Genomic DNA, 15,802 nt, shown 5'->3' with positions numbered 1-15,802 from the left:
GATGCATCCGTCACCACCGTCTTTTGGAACTCCGGTTCCAGTAGAGGCATTCCTTTCGTTAGATGAGTAGACACTCTCCACCAGCAGAGTGCTTGTACTAGTTGTTCGTCAACGACCAGTCTGTCGGACCAGCGACCTCGGCTCTGCGCCCAACGGTCCGCTAGAAATTCCTGGCAAGGCCTCATAAACAGACGGCAGTTGCTTATCAACGGAATGCAGGACGACATGGTCCCTAGCAGGGACATGTATTTGCGCACCGACACCTTGGTACCGCATCTCCATTCCGACGCCTTGCCTTGAAGTTTCTGAATTCTTTCGCTGGATGGTCTCACCAGGCTTGTGTGTGTATGAAACTCCGCTCCTAGAAAGACCAAGGTCCTCGAAGGCTCTACGGAGGACTTGTTGAAGTTTATTGCGAAGCCCAGTTCCTGTAAGAGGGACATTGTGGCCCTTAGACTGTTTCGCGTTTGTTCCCTGGACGAACCTCTGACCAGCCAGTCGTCTAGATATGGATAGACATGGTGACCATCCTTCCTTAAATGGGCCGCTATAGGGGCCAAGCACTTGGTGAACGTCCTGGGGGAGGACTTGAGCCCAAACGGGAGGACCTTGAACTGAAAATGCTTTCTCCCGACGACGAACCTTAAATATCTCCTGTGTCGTGGGCGTATTGGGATGTGAAAATAGGCGTCTTGAAGGTCTAGTGACGATAGATAATCCATGGGTTGCACCGACCTGATAACCTCCTGGAGCTTTAGCATTTTGAATTTTAGGCTCTTTAGCCATTTGTTGAGTACCCTCAGGTCGAGAATGGGCCTCCATTTTCCATTTGGCTTCTTGACAACGAAGAACCGGGAATAAACTCCGTGTCCTTCCTGTGCCACAGGAACTCTCTCTACCGCTCCTTTTCGCAACATAAGCGCCGCCTCTTGTCGTAGGATTCGGAGGTGGGGCTGGGTCGAAAATACAGGCGGAAGACGTGGAGGCTTGTCTTTGAATTGTAGCGCATGACCCATGCGAATCGTGTCCAGAACCCATCGATCTGTGGTGATGCATTTCCATTGGTCGAAGTGATGAGAGACTCGGCCCCCCAGGACGTTCCGAAGGCCGTCATTGGTTGCTGGTTTGCTTGTTCTTCGTCGACGAGGGACCCGAGCCTCGCCGCCTGGAAGCTTGATAGTCTCTGCTTCTACGTGCCGACTGGGACGCTCGTCTGAACCCTTGTGAAGAGTACAAGGGCCTGTTAAATCCAGGGTCCCTCGAGGCTCCAAAGCGGGAGTTTCCAGAAGCACCCCTAAAGGGGTGAAAAGAGCGAAAGTTTCTACCCGTTTGGAGGGCGCCGAGGGACCTAGCAGTATCCGTGTCTTCCTTCATCCCCTTCAACGCTTCATCAACCTTTTCGCCAAACAGGTGTTCCCCTTCACATGGCATGTCAAGGACTTTGTACTGGACTTCAGGACGGAACGTAGTACATTTGAGCCACGCTTGTCGACGAAGTACTACGCCATGGTTGATTTGTTTAAAGCCAGACTCTGCTAGGTCAACTGCAATATTAATTGCGTGGTTCGAGGCCTCTTCGCCATCCCGCAACAGTAACATGGCTGCTTTCCGGTGTTCATCTGGCAGGTGTTCTAGGATAGGGGCTAGTTTGTGCCACATTTCTCTATCGTATCGTGACACGATCGCTAAGGAATTGGCTGCTCTTACTGTCGTCGCACCGACCGAGAGCACCTTTTTTCCAAAGGCGTCTTGCCTCCTAGCCTCGCTTTCTGGTGGAGTTGAGCATTTTTGCTGTACCCTGGCCTTCCTAGCCGCTGCCGCCGACACCACCGAGTCAGACAGAGGTTGTGATGTTAGACATTTTGGAGTGGACTCCGGAGCTTTAAACTTTTTCTCAATCCGCCCCTTAATAGCTGGCTCCGAGAACGGATGGCGCATCGTCTTGAGACCTTCTTGCCACACGTGGTCCAGAATTGGGATGGCAAATACCGATTTCCTCCTTTGACCCATATGGTCAAAAAGGAAACAGTCTTTCTTCTGCTCCTCAGGAATCAAGCCGAACTCGGAACAAGCTTTTCCCATCATTGCATGGAAGGCTCCCACATCATCCGGAGGAGATGGCTGTGACTGGCTCCTCGTAGACTCTACCTCTACATCCGAATTCCATGTTGGGTCCCTCGACGGTGACAGGGAGATGTCTGACCCTGAGTCAGCCAGTATAGAATCGGACTCCGATAACTCACCCTCCTCCTGCGCTCGAGGACGATCTTTTACCGCCTGAGGAGTCGATGGGTTTTTAGTCGTCGATCGAGCCGCACAAGTTTGCTCGTCGACGGAAGGTACCGAAAAAAGGTGACGATGAAGTCCCAGGTTGAGGGATCTGCGTATCCAGAGACAAAACTGTCTGGGGGGTCAGTAACGTCGATGATATAGGTACCATACCCCCACTCGCACTCGTCGTCGTCGCCGACGTGGAAGGCCGTAAGCCTAAATCCGATGGCTGCAGAACCGTGCCACCTTCTCCTTCCGCCGAGCAGGCCGTGTCTGGCTGCAGTAAGACCTCAGGGGGGATCGGGTCATAGACCTCTGGCAGCCAAGCCATAGACTGAGTCTCCGTCGACGAAGGAATCCCAACCGCTGCTGCCTGGACGGTAATAGGCATCGTCAATTACACCGAGGTCGACGAGCAAGTAGTCGTCGTCGAGCCCTTAGACTTCGTCGCCGATTTCGATGCCGACTTCCCGGCTGAAGCGTCTCGACTCACGGAAGACCTGGGACGGTCCCCTGAGGAGGATTTTGACAGCGCCTGCCTCTCCGTCTTAGATGATGAGGAGGAGGAGGGCTTTTTATGTGATGAGGAAGACCCAGCATGCTTCCCCTTATGCTTGTCCTCAGCGCGGTTTTCTGCTGGCCGTACCTTTTTTGATGGAGGTTCCGACTTGCTCCTGGAGGCCGTGGAGCCAACTTCCGAAGCCGGGTAGGCACCCGCTCCGTCATTAAGCCAGTCGACCAGCCTTCTTTTACGGTCCTTAAGGGTTTTTTGGGAGAAACCCTGGCATATCTCACATGTATCCGCCGTGTGGTGCGGGTGGAGACAGTAGATACAATCCATGTGGGCATCTCCTTCATAAACTTTTTTGAGGCCACATGTCGCACAAGGGCGAAATAACGCTTTTCCAGACATAATTCTCCAGAATATGAACGTCGCCGAAGCGAAACAGAAAAAACAACCTAGTTTCTACTAGCAGTAATCACGAGGATCCCACTACTTTGAAAGACGGTTGAAATCTGAGGGAGCGCGGGGGCGGGTCCTGTATTTATATCATGACGTCCTGACGGTGCGGGCACGCATGATACAAAACGAGGTGGATGGGATGCATAAGCGTCGAAAAAGTTTTCCTACGGGAAAGGGTCTATATAATGTACCGGGGATTCCCAGCCTGACGACGGGGAATATTCTAAGCATGTGAATCCATGAAAGATCCAATGCTGGAGAAATTGCCTGATACAAGGATAATGATATAAGTGATATAAGAAAACAAGCATTGCAAGAGCCACAAGAAATATTGATGAACAAGCATTGGCAAGAGCCAAGAGGATTTAAGGAACTGTATATTATGAGAAACCAAGCATTGGCAAAAGCCAGGAGAATATAAGGAAGTGCAACAAGTGCATGGTGGCAAACCAAGCCACCATACAATGTCAAGAGGGTGTGATATATGTTAATGAATCAAGCACCACTGTCAAACTGAAGCACTGGCCATGTGGTGATGAAAAAGCAGCAAGTAAGGTCTATCAGTTGTGTGACCTGTAATTGGGGGCGTGGGGGGAACTATGTAGTCCAACAACTGCGCCTAGACCGAGTGTGCCCTTATATGGAAAAACCACTAAAAGCATTCACAAAGGAGCTTATGTTTGTATCGCCAAGAACCGTTATGTGAATGAAAGTCAAGGAACGGAACTACATATGTAAATTGGTCAAAGGTAACAATCTCAGAAGAGCTGGGAAGTGTCCCAAGGAATTTAGTTTTTTTGGAAAGCGGAAACCGAACGCTTGGGGAAGGGGAACCACTGTGTCTTATGAACTACCTTGAACTTGGGGAAGGGAAAGCTGGTTACAAGCTAAGAGCTGCAAGAAGCTCTGAACCTTTATTTGAACACGACTTATGTTGATGCCAACATCTTACTGCAAGGGGTGTGGTCAGTCACACATGAGCAACATCAACTCTTTTTTTTTTTATATATGGTCTTCAAGCTACATTTCTGGGGCTGCCTCTTAAAGAGACCACCCAGGAAACACGGACTTGAGATGAATGAATACTTCCTAGAAGCAGGAAGTCATGAGGAAGCCACTAAGTGTGTGAAGAGATCAGGGAGGCACATTGGGGTCAGTTTACTTTATGCTGGATGGCAGGAGTGGAGGCACAATGCCAGGACGCGGCGGCGATGGGGAAGTGTGGTAGTGAAGCGATGTATTGGAGGCTCAGCTGGTTAACCTCCCCCTGATGTAGTTGAATCCTGCTCTTCCATAAGGAAGGAAATGACGTGGAGGGGGATGACCACGAGGGAGGGGACAGAGGAGACATATTCTTTGTGGATTTGAGGGCAACCCCCCCCCCCCTCATTGGCTGCAGAATATCACTGTTTAGAGGCAGTCTTTTTTGGAGAAGCCTCCAACGAGCAGTCTTAAGACACAGAACCCTTTTTTTATTATGTGGAATGCTGCTTTGCATCACACTCCTGTCCCATTCCCTTAGTGGTGATGACATCCCACAGCCCACAAATATGGAGGAAACGGGATTGGACAAGAAGCACTTCTTCTTTGCATAGAATAAAATCGCCAGGAAGTGTTTTTGAAGCATAGGTGAAGGATGAGTCAGCAAAGCATCTCCAGGTCTCTGTTGAATCAATCATGTGCTGCATTCCTGGGCACTGTAGGGAAGGACGCCTGAGGCACATATGAAACAATTGGTCCTGAAGACGTGTACTATACTTCAAAACAGAAAAACACATTTCCAAGTATAAATGCATGTTTTTAGATGTGTACATTTACAGAGAGCTCCCGCAATTTTGCTCCTCTGCAATATCTACATTGTTTCAATCCTCCTCTTCCCCAACCTCCCTCAAGAGCTGCTCTTACACTTACATGCTTTCTCCAACCTGCGGCGTTCCTCAGTCATCTTTACGCGGTAATCTCCAAACACTTGCCGCATAACCAGACGCTTCTTCACAAAGGGTGCCTTGCGGGAGCGCAGGACCTTCAGGATGCGCTTTGTATCACCCACTGCCAGCAGAGACAGAGCGCAATTTGATGAGCATTTACATTAAAATAGCAAAAACAGAGGCCAGTACCTACAAACTACAAGTAAAAACACCAAAAAGGTGGGAAAAGACAAAAGAGAAACTATTATATGATCCTAACAAAAGAAAGGAGAATACCAACTTGGGGAAAATGTTCTTAGTGACGGGGCAGTACACTTTAAAGGCTTCCCGGTGCCACAAGACATCCAAGGGTATGCAGTAGTCTGGTTTCCACCGGAAGGTCCCCATTAACAATCTCAGACCTACCCTATATGATACGACTAACCGGAATAATGAAAAAGGAATTTACAAATCCAGGTAAAAATGTATAGAGACCAAACCATGCACTATTGTAATACAATAACAAGGATAACTGTTCACTGTATCTAACTAAATGTTTTATCATTCAAAGCCATTAAAGGCGTTTTAAACTGTTGCGTACAGGTGTTATTGCATCACCTGAAGCAGGTGCCACTATATCAGCAGCAAACCATTATGGTATATAAAATGCAGTGCTCTTTTCACCGCACAGGTGGAATGGTGTAGGAGTTAAGGATAGGATGAAGACTAATGTTCGTTGTGAAAGGAAATGAGAATCTATGGCAGTTGAGTCTGGGTGGGCATTAGAGCAAATAAAACATCAAGGGATCAATGGGTCGGATATCTATGGATGATCTTATGTTGCCATATTCAGCACTGCAGTCTTGTTTAAACAACAATACATTGTTACTGTTCAACATTTTCACAATCATTTTAAAGCTGCCGTTTTTGTTGGGTGGAAATGTGGAGGGATAAGTGCAATTTGCAAGGAAAGGATGGCAATAGAGATGCCTGGCCATCACTTACTGAGAGTAAGGTAACCTGTTTACATGGGTTCCGGGGTGGGAACTAAACAGTTTGTCTGCTTAGTTACCGTTATGTAAGACTTTCTTTTTGTAGATTTCCCTCCATTGACATCAGTGGGCACCCCCACCGGCTCCCTCCACAACTATTTGCTATAGTTTGTTTCCTGTCCTGACTTTTGAAGGTAAGGAAAGCCTTTTTGCTTTACTTCCCTTGCTTAGCTCATCTGTTTTGGGGGCACTGGTCAGTCTCCAAGGCTACCAGTGAGGGGGACTCTGCCCCCAACCCGGCAAGATTTGCTGTTGTTTTTAAAGCTGCACACCTTTCAGTGAGGCGCAACAGGGGTACCTCCTATCCCTTTTTCGTTTAGTAAGATTTCTGTTACTTTCATGATGTGCTGGTATTTTTCTACCGTGGCTTTCATTCTTCTTGCACAAACATTTGCATTTCTCTGTATAATGCCAATTTCAGTACCTTGTACTAAAAATGGCTGTGCCACACGTGTTTTGCCCTTTCCTTTGGCCATCTTGTCGTCCTTCCTGCCCTCTCATGTCATGAAATACCATGTATGAGAAGCCTTTCTTCCGGGAAAAGCATAGCCTTTACCGGGAAATGAGGCAAAGTGAGCACTGGACGGAGGTGGAGGCTTGGATTGTCAGGTCCGACTTTGGGCCGTGGTATGCCCCTTTCTGGGCAGATGTGGTGCAAGAGGATGTGCATGAGTGGACAGCACGTGCCAGTTTGAATGGTGCAGATCATTTCCATTGGCGGGCTTGGGGTGAGACCCTGGCTCAAATCTAGGATAAAAGAAGGCGTTCTGTAGCCATTCTTCAGATCATCGTTTGGAGCCAATACCCTATGAAGAGCTCCAACCCACCGAAGATCAGAAGTCAGCCACTGAAGTCATCTGGTATTGCCTCCAGCCAAGTCCTGGTAAAGCATTGCCTTTCTGAATTGATCTCGTAAAGACTCAACTGTGTTTTGACCCATAAGCTGGTGGGACCAAAACGGTCTAAGCATCTGCAAGCTAATTCTGCCCTCTTGAGAATTCAGAAGTGTCCTGGAACCGACCTGTGAGCTGAACAGCTCCGTCCAGGATATCTGTGTGTATCGATCTCTGTTTTGGCTTGGATCATCATAGTTTGCTAGCTTGAGGCCTAAGAACAGTCCTGCTGAAGCTGCTGCTTTCCATCTTGAAGAGCGGCCTTTTTGGAGCAGTTTTTCGTCTTCACCACATGAATCGCCTGCCATCACCTGGGCATAGTGTTCTTTGCTGCTGGTCGCTTCAGTTGTGTGCCTGGGTGTATTCTGCAATTGTTGGACTTGTGGTGGTCTGCATCTCAGGCTGCCTGCGTCGTCCAGCTACAAAACATCAGGAATCGTATTGCTGGATTCAGCCCCGGTGCCAACCAGACCCAAACCGTACGCCGAAAAGCAACACTGAACCTGCAGTCCTTGGACAGTTGGCAACAGAATCAATGATTGAAGTAAGTGGACCCAATGAACGTAGACACCAAAGCAGAGGTCTCTAGTGGAATCGGAGTAAGGGGGATGCAAGCCCGCAGAGCTGTGTACACTCCTCATCCCGTATTAGGGTTGTAAAGGTGCAAAGTCCTGACCCTACCTCTCCTTGCCTCATCGTAATCAGGGGAGTTCTGGCCAGGGACAACCCCCCCTGAGCTTCCCCTAGAGTGGTGGGCTTGGGAGAGGATCCCTAATTTTTCAAACGTTCCTGCTTTCATCAATGGAACAGTTTATTCACCTGTTGGCTTTGCAACAAATTGCTTCTTCACTTTGAAGACCCCTCCCCACCCCCCGACTATCTAGAAAAGGTATCTTTTAGGGACTTGGGTTTTTAGGGCACTAGGCCTACATTAGCAGGGAAGGACATTTTAAGTGTATGTGGTCTAATTGTATAAAACTGGGGAAAACTGTTTGGATTGTTTTTAAATTGCTCTTACATTAGTTTCTCTGAATTTCAAATGCTTTTGCATTATATACCTTTCACTTGCTTCACTGCACACAATTGTCCATGTATCATAATTGAAACACTTAGTGTTGGTGACCTCTAGTGAGATCACCCACAGTGAATATATGTATGTGTATAGTATTGATTTGGTAGTAGTACTTATCTGTTATTTTCATTGTTGAGTCTTACTGCCAACTTTGATTTGAGTGCTCAATGAGTGTCTCATTTTACCATTATTCCACCCCCATATCTCCTGATGTCTAAGCTTACTGCTCCATCTCCCACCTTGACGGAGTTAGGTTAGACCTCAAACCCCCCCCCCTAAAGCTGCTTTTGAAAATCCATCTTAACAGTTGCATTTAATCCATCTCGGTCCCATCCCACCTCAGTTACAAGGCTGTAGTTATTTTGAAGGGAGAATAATGTGGTTGAGTGAGTAACAGCAAAGTTAAGAAACAGTGTGGTAGTTGAAATATTTCCGCCAAGGGAATATTACAGGCGATTGTACACCTATAGAGAAAAGAAATGAAAGACAGGATTTTACATATTTTTTTTTTTACAGTTAGAAGTATCAGATAGTCCCGGAGTTCTGGAGGAGGAGAATATTTCACAGAATGGCAGATTGGTGGGCGAGGTTGACATTAAAGAATTGCAGTCAAAGCGAATAGTTTTGACTTTGTTTCAAAGTGGAAAGTTAAGTGTGTTCATTATGAAGAGGTCGCCCTATCTCCATCACTCCCTTCCTTGGCAAGCTCCTGGAGAAACTGGCCATCTCCCAGCTTAATCTCCACAATGAATCTGTTGGTTGACTTCATGACCATCAGTCTGGCCTCAGAGCAGCCAGAAGCACGGAAAATGCTCTCCTGAACATCCGTGAAGGCCTGCTCTCCAACCTTGACTCTAACATCCCTTGCATCCTCATCCTGCTTGATCTCTCTTCTGCCTTTGACACTGTCAACCATGCCATCCTGCTCAACCGTTTCCGTGATAACCTGGGTATCACTGGTCAGGCTCTGGCTTGGCTGACTTCTTTCCTCTCAAACCGACCCTCCCAGATCCAACTTGGGTCCTTCCTCTCTGCTATCTTTTTATCTACCTGTGGTGCCCCCAGGGGTCTAACCTCTCTCCCTGGCTGTTCAACCAAAACCTGGCACTCAATGCACACTGCATCTCCGCTCTCTGCCCCAATTTCCAGTGCTATGCGGGTGACACCCAGCTCATCTTCAGGCTATCCTCGGCCGCCTCCTCTACCTCCCTCATCTCTGACTGTCTGTCTACTATCCAGGAGTCGTGTGCCGCCAATGACCTCTGCCTTAATGCCAGTAAGACTGAAATTCTCCTCATCGGCACACCCGCTCCCTCCTTTCCTGTAGCTCTCTGGCCGGCCTCTCTTGGCCCTCTTCCTGCTCCCACCTGCAGGGCTAAAAACCACAGGGTAATCTTAGACTCCACACTCTCCTTCTCTCCTCACATCTCTGACATCTCTAAGAAGTCACACTACCAGCTGCACCTCCTCAGAGGTTTTCTTCCTTTCCTCACCTTTCCCCAAAAGCTCACTGTCTCCAGAGCTCTGGTTCTCTCTAGGCTGTATTATTGCAAAAGTCTCTTTCTAAATCTGCCTGCTTCTACTCTCCGCCCTCTGCAACTTATCCAGAACAGGACTGCGAGACTTGTCCTTGGCCTCAAGCCCAGGGATCGTATCTCTCCAGGACTGAAATCTGTGCACTGGCTCCCAGTGGCTGCGAGGATTAAGTTCAAAACCCCTCTGCATCGTCCACAAGGCCTTCTGGGGCCTCAATACCTTCAACTCTCTCTTCCTAAATACCTTCCTTCTCGAGCTCTTCGTTCATCTGCCTCCAACTCCCTCAGGGTCAGTCGCTTCTCCAAGCAACGAGTTGGTGGAAGATCCCTTTCTTTGGCTGGGGCTTCCTTCTGGAACAGCCTACCTGCCTCCCTGAAACTTGAGGAGAATCATCTTTGATTCCAGAAGCACCTCAAAACCTTTCTCTTTGCTTCTGCCTTTTCTCCTCCTCTCCCTTGCTAACTTCATGGCTGACACTGAAACTGCACTGGTTACCTGGGCACCCTCTGATCTCGGGCCCAGGTCCCCTCCCCGGCCAGTCGCACAACTGAACTTCCTTGCAGGCAACCTCTACCCTTGCAGACTGTTTTCTGTATCCCTACAGTCCCACTTCCAGCACTTGACACCTGATGTCTGCACTTACCCTTGCACTTGCCAGCTGCTGGCCGTACTTTTACTTGTTATTTATTTATTTTTTATGCCATGTACTGCACTGTCCTGTCCCCCTTGCCCCAACGCACTTCTCCTCCTTCCCCCTCCCATGCACTTGCGCGATCTGAATGACACCTGGCCTAGTAGGATCGCTGTCTGTCCTCCCTCTGTTCCCCCTCCCTTGCCTCGTCGCGCCTCGAAACACTTGTGTATAGGTGCGTTACAAATGCCATATCAGGTGTGTTATGGCGCTACGTCTTCTCTCACCTAACCCATTATATGATAACTTGGGTTAGGTTTATCGATGCAGTAATTGCCATCATCAGAACACTTCATTAGGAATACATTTCTCAAACCTGCTTGCACTAACTCGATTTTTATACACAACTGGTGGCCACGCTCATAGAAAAACATATTTCCATTTACACCAATATTACACATTTGAATAAACTGTAGTAATGATATTTGTCACATAGAGACCCACATACTAATTCACAGAGAGCTATTCTATTTTATAACAATTATATAAACAGGCATGTCTGATCAATAGGAGTTTGCAATGATAAAGAAGCATAGGGAGGGAGGGGGATTTCCAGAGCTTTGGATTCAAGCCCCAAAACACCACACTAATTTAGTAAAGCTTCGGAATCCTACACATTTACTGCAGCTCACCTATGGTAATGTGGTCGAACAGCCACGGCACACCACAGAGGGGGAGTAGGACAACAAAAATACAGCATCACAAGATATTTTCCAGAATAGAGGACTGTCCACATTAAGTTATTTAGTTACAAGTCCTTTTATTATTTAGTTACCACAGTAAGAAAACGTAACCATACTGGCATGTTGCAGGTGGGTAACATTCAAAGAAGTGTCCGTTAATAGGAGAAAGGTTTTAGAATATCTAGCAACTCCCTCTATGCCCCCCACCACCAAGTAGCCTTGCAGCTCTGGTTCGAACCGTTGATCAGTTCCAGCATTTGGTGCTTGGCAATGGTTGTTTAAGCCCAATGCTAGAGATAGGCCCAATGCTGTCCTATGGTCTGGTGCTGTTTTAAGGGGAAAAATGTTGGGTAGTTCTGTGTGTGGCGCCACAGACTCAGACAACACTGCATTTCAATGGCCCAATGTTAAACTATTGGCAACCAGAGTCTTGGAGTAACTACTGGCTAGAGGGTCTGACACCTTTAGGGAGTTTCTTCTGTTTTCATCCTCTGCAAGCCCCAGGCTGCCGAAGGGCAACAGCTGATGGTCCCTGGAGTCCAGAGGAAGTCTTTAGCTAACGATTTCAACCTCTGGCGGGAAAGAAGGCTAAAGAATGTCTGGAAGCAGGCACATAGTGAAAGATGAATTAAGAGCAAAGGAGACAGCAGATGCTGGACAGACCCAGTCCAAAAGCAAAGTTCTGGTGCTTGATTCAATTACTATTCCACAGTGTACTATGTAAGCAGGTAGATGTGTCTCTTGAGGCAACAACATTACTTGCTCAGTTCTTGCCTTTGTCTTCAGTCTTGCTGTGATAACCTTGTATTAGCTGGTCTGTTATTTACGCTTCTCTTCTGGTTCTCAGTATCCACATCTCGGTGCCTGTTTCCTGACCAAAGAAACACAACGAAGGATCGAAAGAGATAAGCGAGTGTGAAAGAGGTCTGACATGTTATCCCCACCAGTCGACAAAACAAGACAAGGCACCAGTGCCGGTTCATTGTCAGGTACAGAGAGGGGGAAAGCCACAACTTCCAACAAAGCTCCACATTTGGATGGTTGTAGGATATTGCTGCACACCAGCAGTGCTTCCACATGCTTATCAGATGTCTGAAGTCTTTCTCTGTGTCTTTAGGGAAACATTCAAGGAGAAGAACATCTGATAGAACAGGCCTTCTTTAGCTATAGGGAAATAGGAGGCCGAGAATGAATTTCCCCCTCTAAAATGTGTGCATCCATTCAATTTTTGGCAACCACCCGATTACTAGGGAGTTGCTATGTTGATACTTCCCAGGTCTGCACTTGCGCTTTAGGTAAGGATGTTGGTAGAAAAGATCCTTTTTGCACCTTTTCATCCATAGATTCCTATGGGACCCCCAGTCTTTTTGCTTATTTTCTAACTCTTTCCTGAGTTTTGGGGGTCAGTAAAGCTTCTGTTTTAATTTCCTTGCCTGTTTTGTTCATTCTTATGGGGAAACTAACTAGTCCCTAAGACAGTCATGTGAGAAACCGGAAGGTGTCTCACCCGCTAGTCCACGAGGATGAGTCATTTAGGTGGCCAGGACATGCCCATCGCTTTTGGACCAGTGCGGAAGGATCTCCTGGGTGAGGGGTCTTCGAAGAGCGGGATTGGAAAACCGGATGTTGAGATGCAGTATCCCCTTCCCTGTAACACCTTTATCCCATCCTACCAGGATACTTAGGAACTCAAGTCTCCCCCCCCTTCACAACACGAACACTTTCTCATGGACAGCTCGCTATGAGAGAAAACGGACTAACACCCGAGCTGTATACCCGGCATGTCCCAATACTAGATATGATATATGATATGTTATTTATAAAGTGCTTAATATCCAGAGGTTACTAAGCGCGGACCCGGGGATCGAACCTGTGTTGGTCCGTGAGCTATCCTACCGAGAATACGATAATCAGGCACTTACTGGCCATCCCGCACACCTGACTTCCATTATATTTCCCCACATGGATGAAAGGCAGAGCAGGAGTGCACACTCTGAGTGAGGCAAAGAACACGCAGAAGCAGCAGTTCACAGATGGCAGTTTAACACAAGGTGAACGATGGCAAGGCAAAACAGAAGGGGATTGCCAGGAGGGAAGTGCCCTTGACCTTTTCAACAAGGAACCATTACTTTCACGAAACCTCGAGAATAGAAATCATAAGACCAGGAAACCAGGTAGAAGAATCCTGCATTGTGTGTCCGAGGTACCCAGGGCTCTCCCGTGTCGATAATCAAGGCAGGGAGAATCGGCTGCCGCCGTGGTACTGTCCTTATCACCTACAACAAAGCAGCGCCAGTGAAAGAAAAACAGCCGGTGAGTTGGGGAGGCCGATACCAGACCAGTCTGTGTTGAAGCCAAGATTGCAAGCAGCAACATTGTATGGTGAACGCTGAAGCGAACAGTGCATGAAGGGCATGTGATAACCAACGCGAGTAAAATTGGACAACAGATGAGTGACTGAACTTTGAAACCAAGATACAAAACCTTAGAGTGGTCAGATACCGCGTGCGTGCTCATTTGAAGGTCTCCGTAAGGTATCCAACTGAAAGGTGGCAAAAGCAAAAAGAGTGACAGGGATTGTGAATCGAAGTAGCCATGCAATGGGTCAAGCAGAATCCTGTGCACAATTGAAAGTCTTCGATGTTAATAGAGTAAAGAAAGTTGATGACAAAGTAGATAAAGTTGGACCGAGCCCAAATGAGGGAGATCAGCTGAGAGCGTTTGGTTAAAGCAAGTTTGCGTTAAAGGAAATTAAAATTGGTTCTAGCCCGGCATGAAACAGATCTGAACCCAGCTGAGGGGTATACGGGGTGAATAGTGAATCACCTGAGAAATTGAGCATGTGTGAAATCCTGAGAGGAAAATAATGAACTTTTTGTTTATCGCGTCAGGCCCTCTGATAGAAGAGACTTTGAAAGGCAAAGAGACTTGAGCACAGAAGGTCCTGTTGCTAATGTTAGAACTGCACCTTCCTGCTAGAGAAGCCAGAGGCTGTGTTAAGCTCCAATGTGTCACCTTGTCCCGTCCTGAAAACGTGAGGAAGTGAGGCCAACGGCATGAATATCCTGACTTATAATTTCTTGGACACTTCTTTCTTTTACATAACACTGTTTCCCACGCTATTTGTATTTAAAGGTAAGGATTTGCAATAGGTTTATTAATATAGGCCCTTTTATTTTGATAAGACACCACTAGGACTGCGTTATTATTAATATATTTTTTTAACTTGATTTCATTAGCCTTTACAAAGAGAACAAGACATTTGCAACATGATCTCCCACATCCTCCCTAACCATGCACGTAAGTCAACTCTTAGTCCATGGTGCAATATATCTCCATCAATGTCTCAGGTTTAGAGGTTCTCATATTATCCATTACTCACCCTCATCGGCTCCCCTCCAGGGCCCCTTCTCCTACCCATGATCACCAGGTCCGTCCACCAGGATGCCTTCCTCCAACCCCCCATTTTAGCAGGAGGGCAGACCACTCTGCCTGGAATTCACCCATTCAACCGTTCACCACTGCAGTGAGCTTTTCATTATCATCATGCTTCGCACATTTCCTTCCCATATCTCTTTCGAGGGGAGCCTTTCTTTTTTCCAACCTTGAGCCATAGCCAATCTCCCCGCCCTTAGCATGGCTTCCCACATCCTCCGAAGTATATTCTCTTCCCTGTCTTTTTGCAGTAGCCCTAGCAGCAACTGCAGTGGGTCTAGATCCAGTCCTATCCCCGTCACCTCTTCCATCCAGCTCAACACCTCCTTCTAAAGGACTTGTACCTTGGGGCATCTCCACCACATATGAGCCAGGGTCCCCTGGGGCACCACAGCGATGCTCCCGGAAACATCTTGGACGCCTTCACCTGTTCTCTGTGCCACCCTATCAATAGTTTAAAGTTATGCTCAATTGTGGAGGTAAACAACCCCCCCTGCAAGACCACTTTATATAATCGCGCCCAGTCCTCCTCGGGTATCTCTTCACCAGCCAACTCTTCCCAGTATTTCTGAAAAGTTTGCTTCCCCTGCAGACAGGTCTCGATCATAGCTTTGTACAACCTAGAGAGTATCCCCTTTGTGATAGTTAAAGTTGAGGGAAGAAAGGATTAAGCAAAGGGAGGCAGTGTATAGGGTGAAGGGATGTGGACCTAGGTCTAATTTCTGAGGAACGCCATTGGCAGGGGTGTTTGGGAGGAGGTGCTGGAATCACACAAGATGGGGCAGTAGCAATTAGAAAGATAAGAGGACACACAGTCCAGTAGAGTGTTCTTTAAATCCAAGCATAAAGAGATAATCAACAATTTTGAATGCAGTGTAAAAGTCGAGAAGGATGAAAATGGAACAGTGGTGAGAGTGGTGGGCAGTGGTGAGAAAATTGTTGACCTGGATGATAGCAGTCTCAGTTGAGTGTTTCGACTGGAATCCAGATTAGAGGGAGTGGGCAAGGATTTTAGAGTGGAAGGGAAGGAGAGACAGGAATGGAAGGTTGTTGGGGTGAGCACAGTTATTTATAAGAGGTATCTCGATGGCAGGTTTTGTACAAGATTTGAAGATACCAATTCAGAGAGTTTGAAGAAGACCGATGTCAGTGTAAGTTGAGGCGACAGATGCAAGCTCCTTCATTTGTGCGGTAAAGGTTATCAATTGGAGCACACAAAGGGTTGGTAGAGCGAAGGATGGGTAGAGGTTCATGAGTGGGAAGTGCGATAGATAAAGTGTGGGGAGGAGGGGAGGAAG

At 47.4% G+C, this 15,802-nt stretch overlaps 1 protein-coding gene across 3 annotated transcripts in view; it reads right to left on the bottom strand.

The window, feature by feature from the left end:
- Positions 1-15,802, bottom strand: part of C2QH8orf33 (chromosome 2q C8orf33 homolog) — a 429,781-nt gene that overhangs the window by 297,684 nt on the left and 116,295 nt on the right. For 2 of the 3 annotated variants that reach the window (XM_069646954.1, XM_069646955.1), the window contains exon 4: positions 5,147-5,284. The exons of the other annotated variant lie outside the window; for it this stretch is intronic. In XM_069646954.1, the coding sequence (XP_069503055.1) occupies positions 5,147-5,284 (138 nt within the window). The remainder of the gene's footprint in view (positions 1-5,146; positions 5,285-15,802) is intronic. 3 annotated transcript variants of the gene reach the window in all.

This window comes from Ambystoma mexicanum, chromosome 2q (assembly GCF_040938575.1).
Source record: "Ambystoma mexicanum isolate Mex_15411 chromosome 2q, UKY_AmexF1_1, whole genome shotgun sequence".
NCBI classification, from domain to species: Eukaryota; Metazoa; Chordata; class Amphibia; order Caudata; family Ambystomatidae; genus Ambystoma; species Ambystoma mexicanum.
This window is presented reverse-complemented; position numbering and strand designations above follow the sequence as displayed.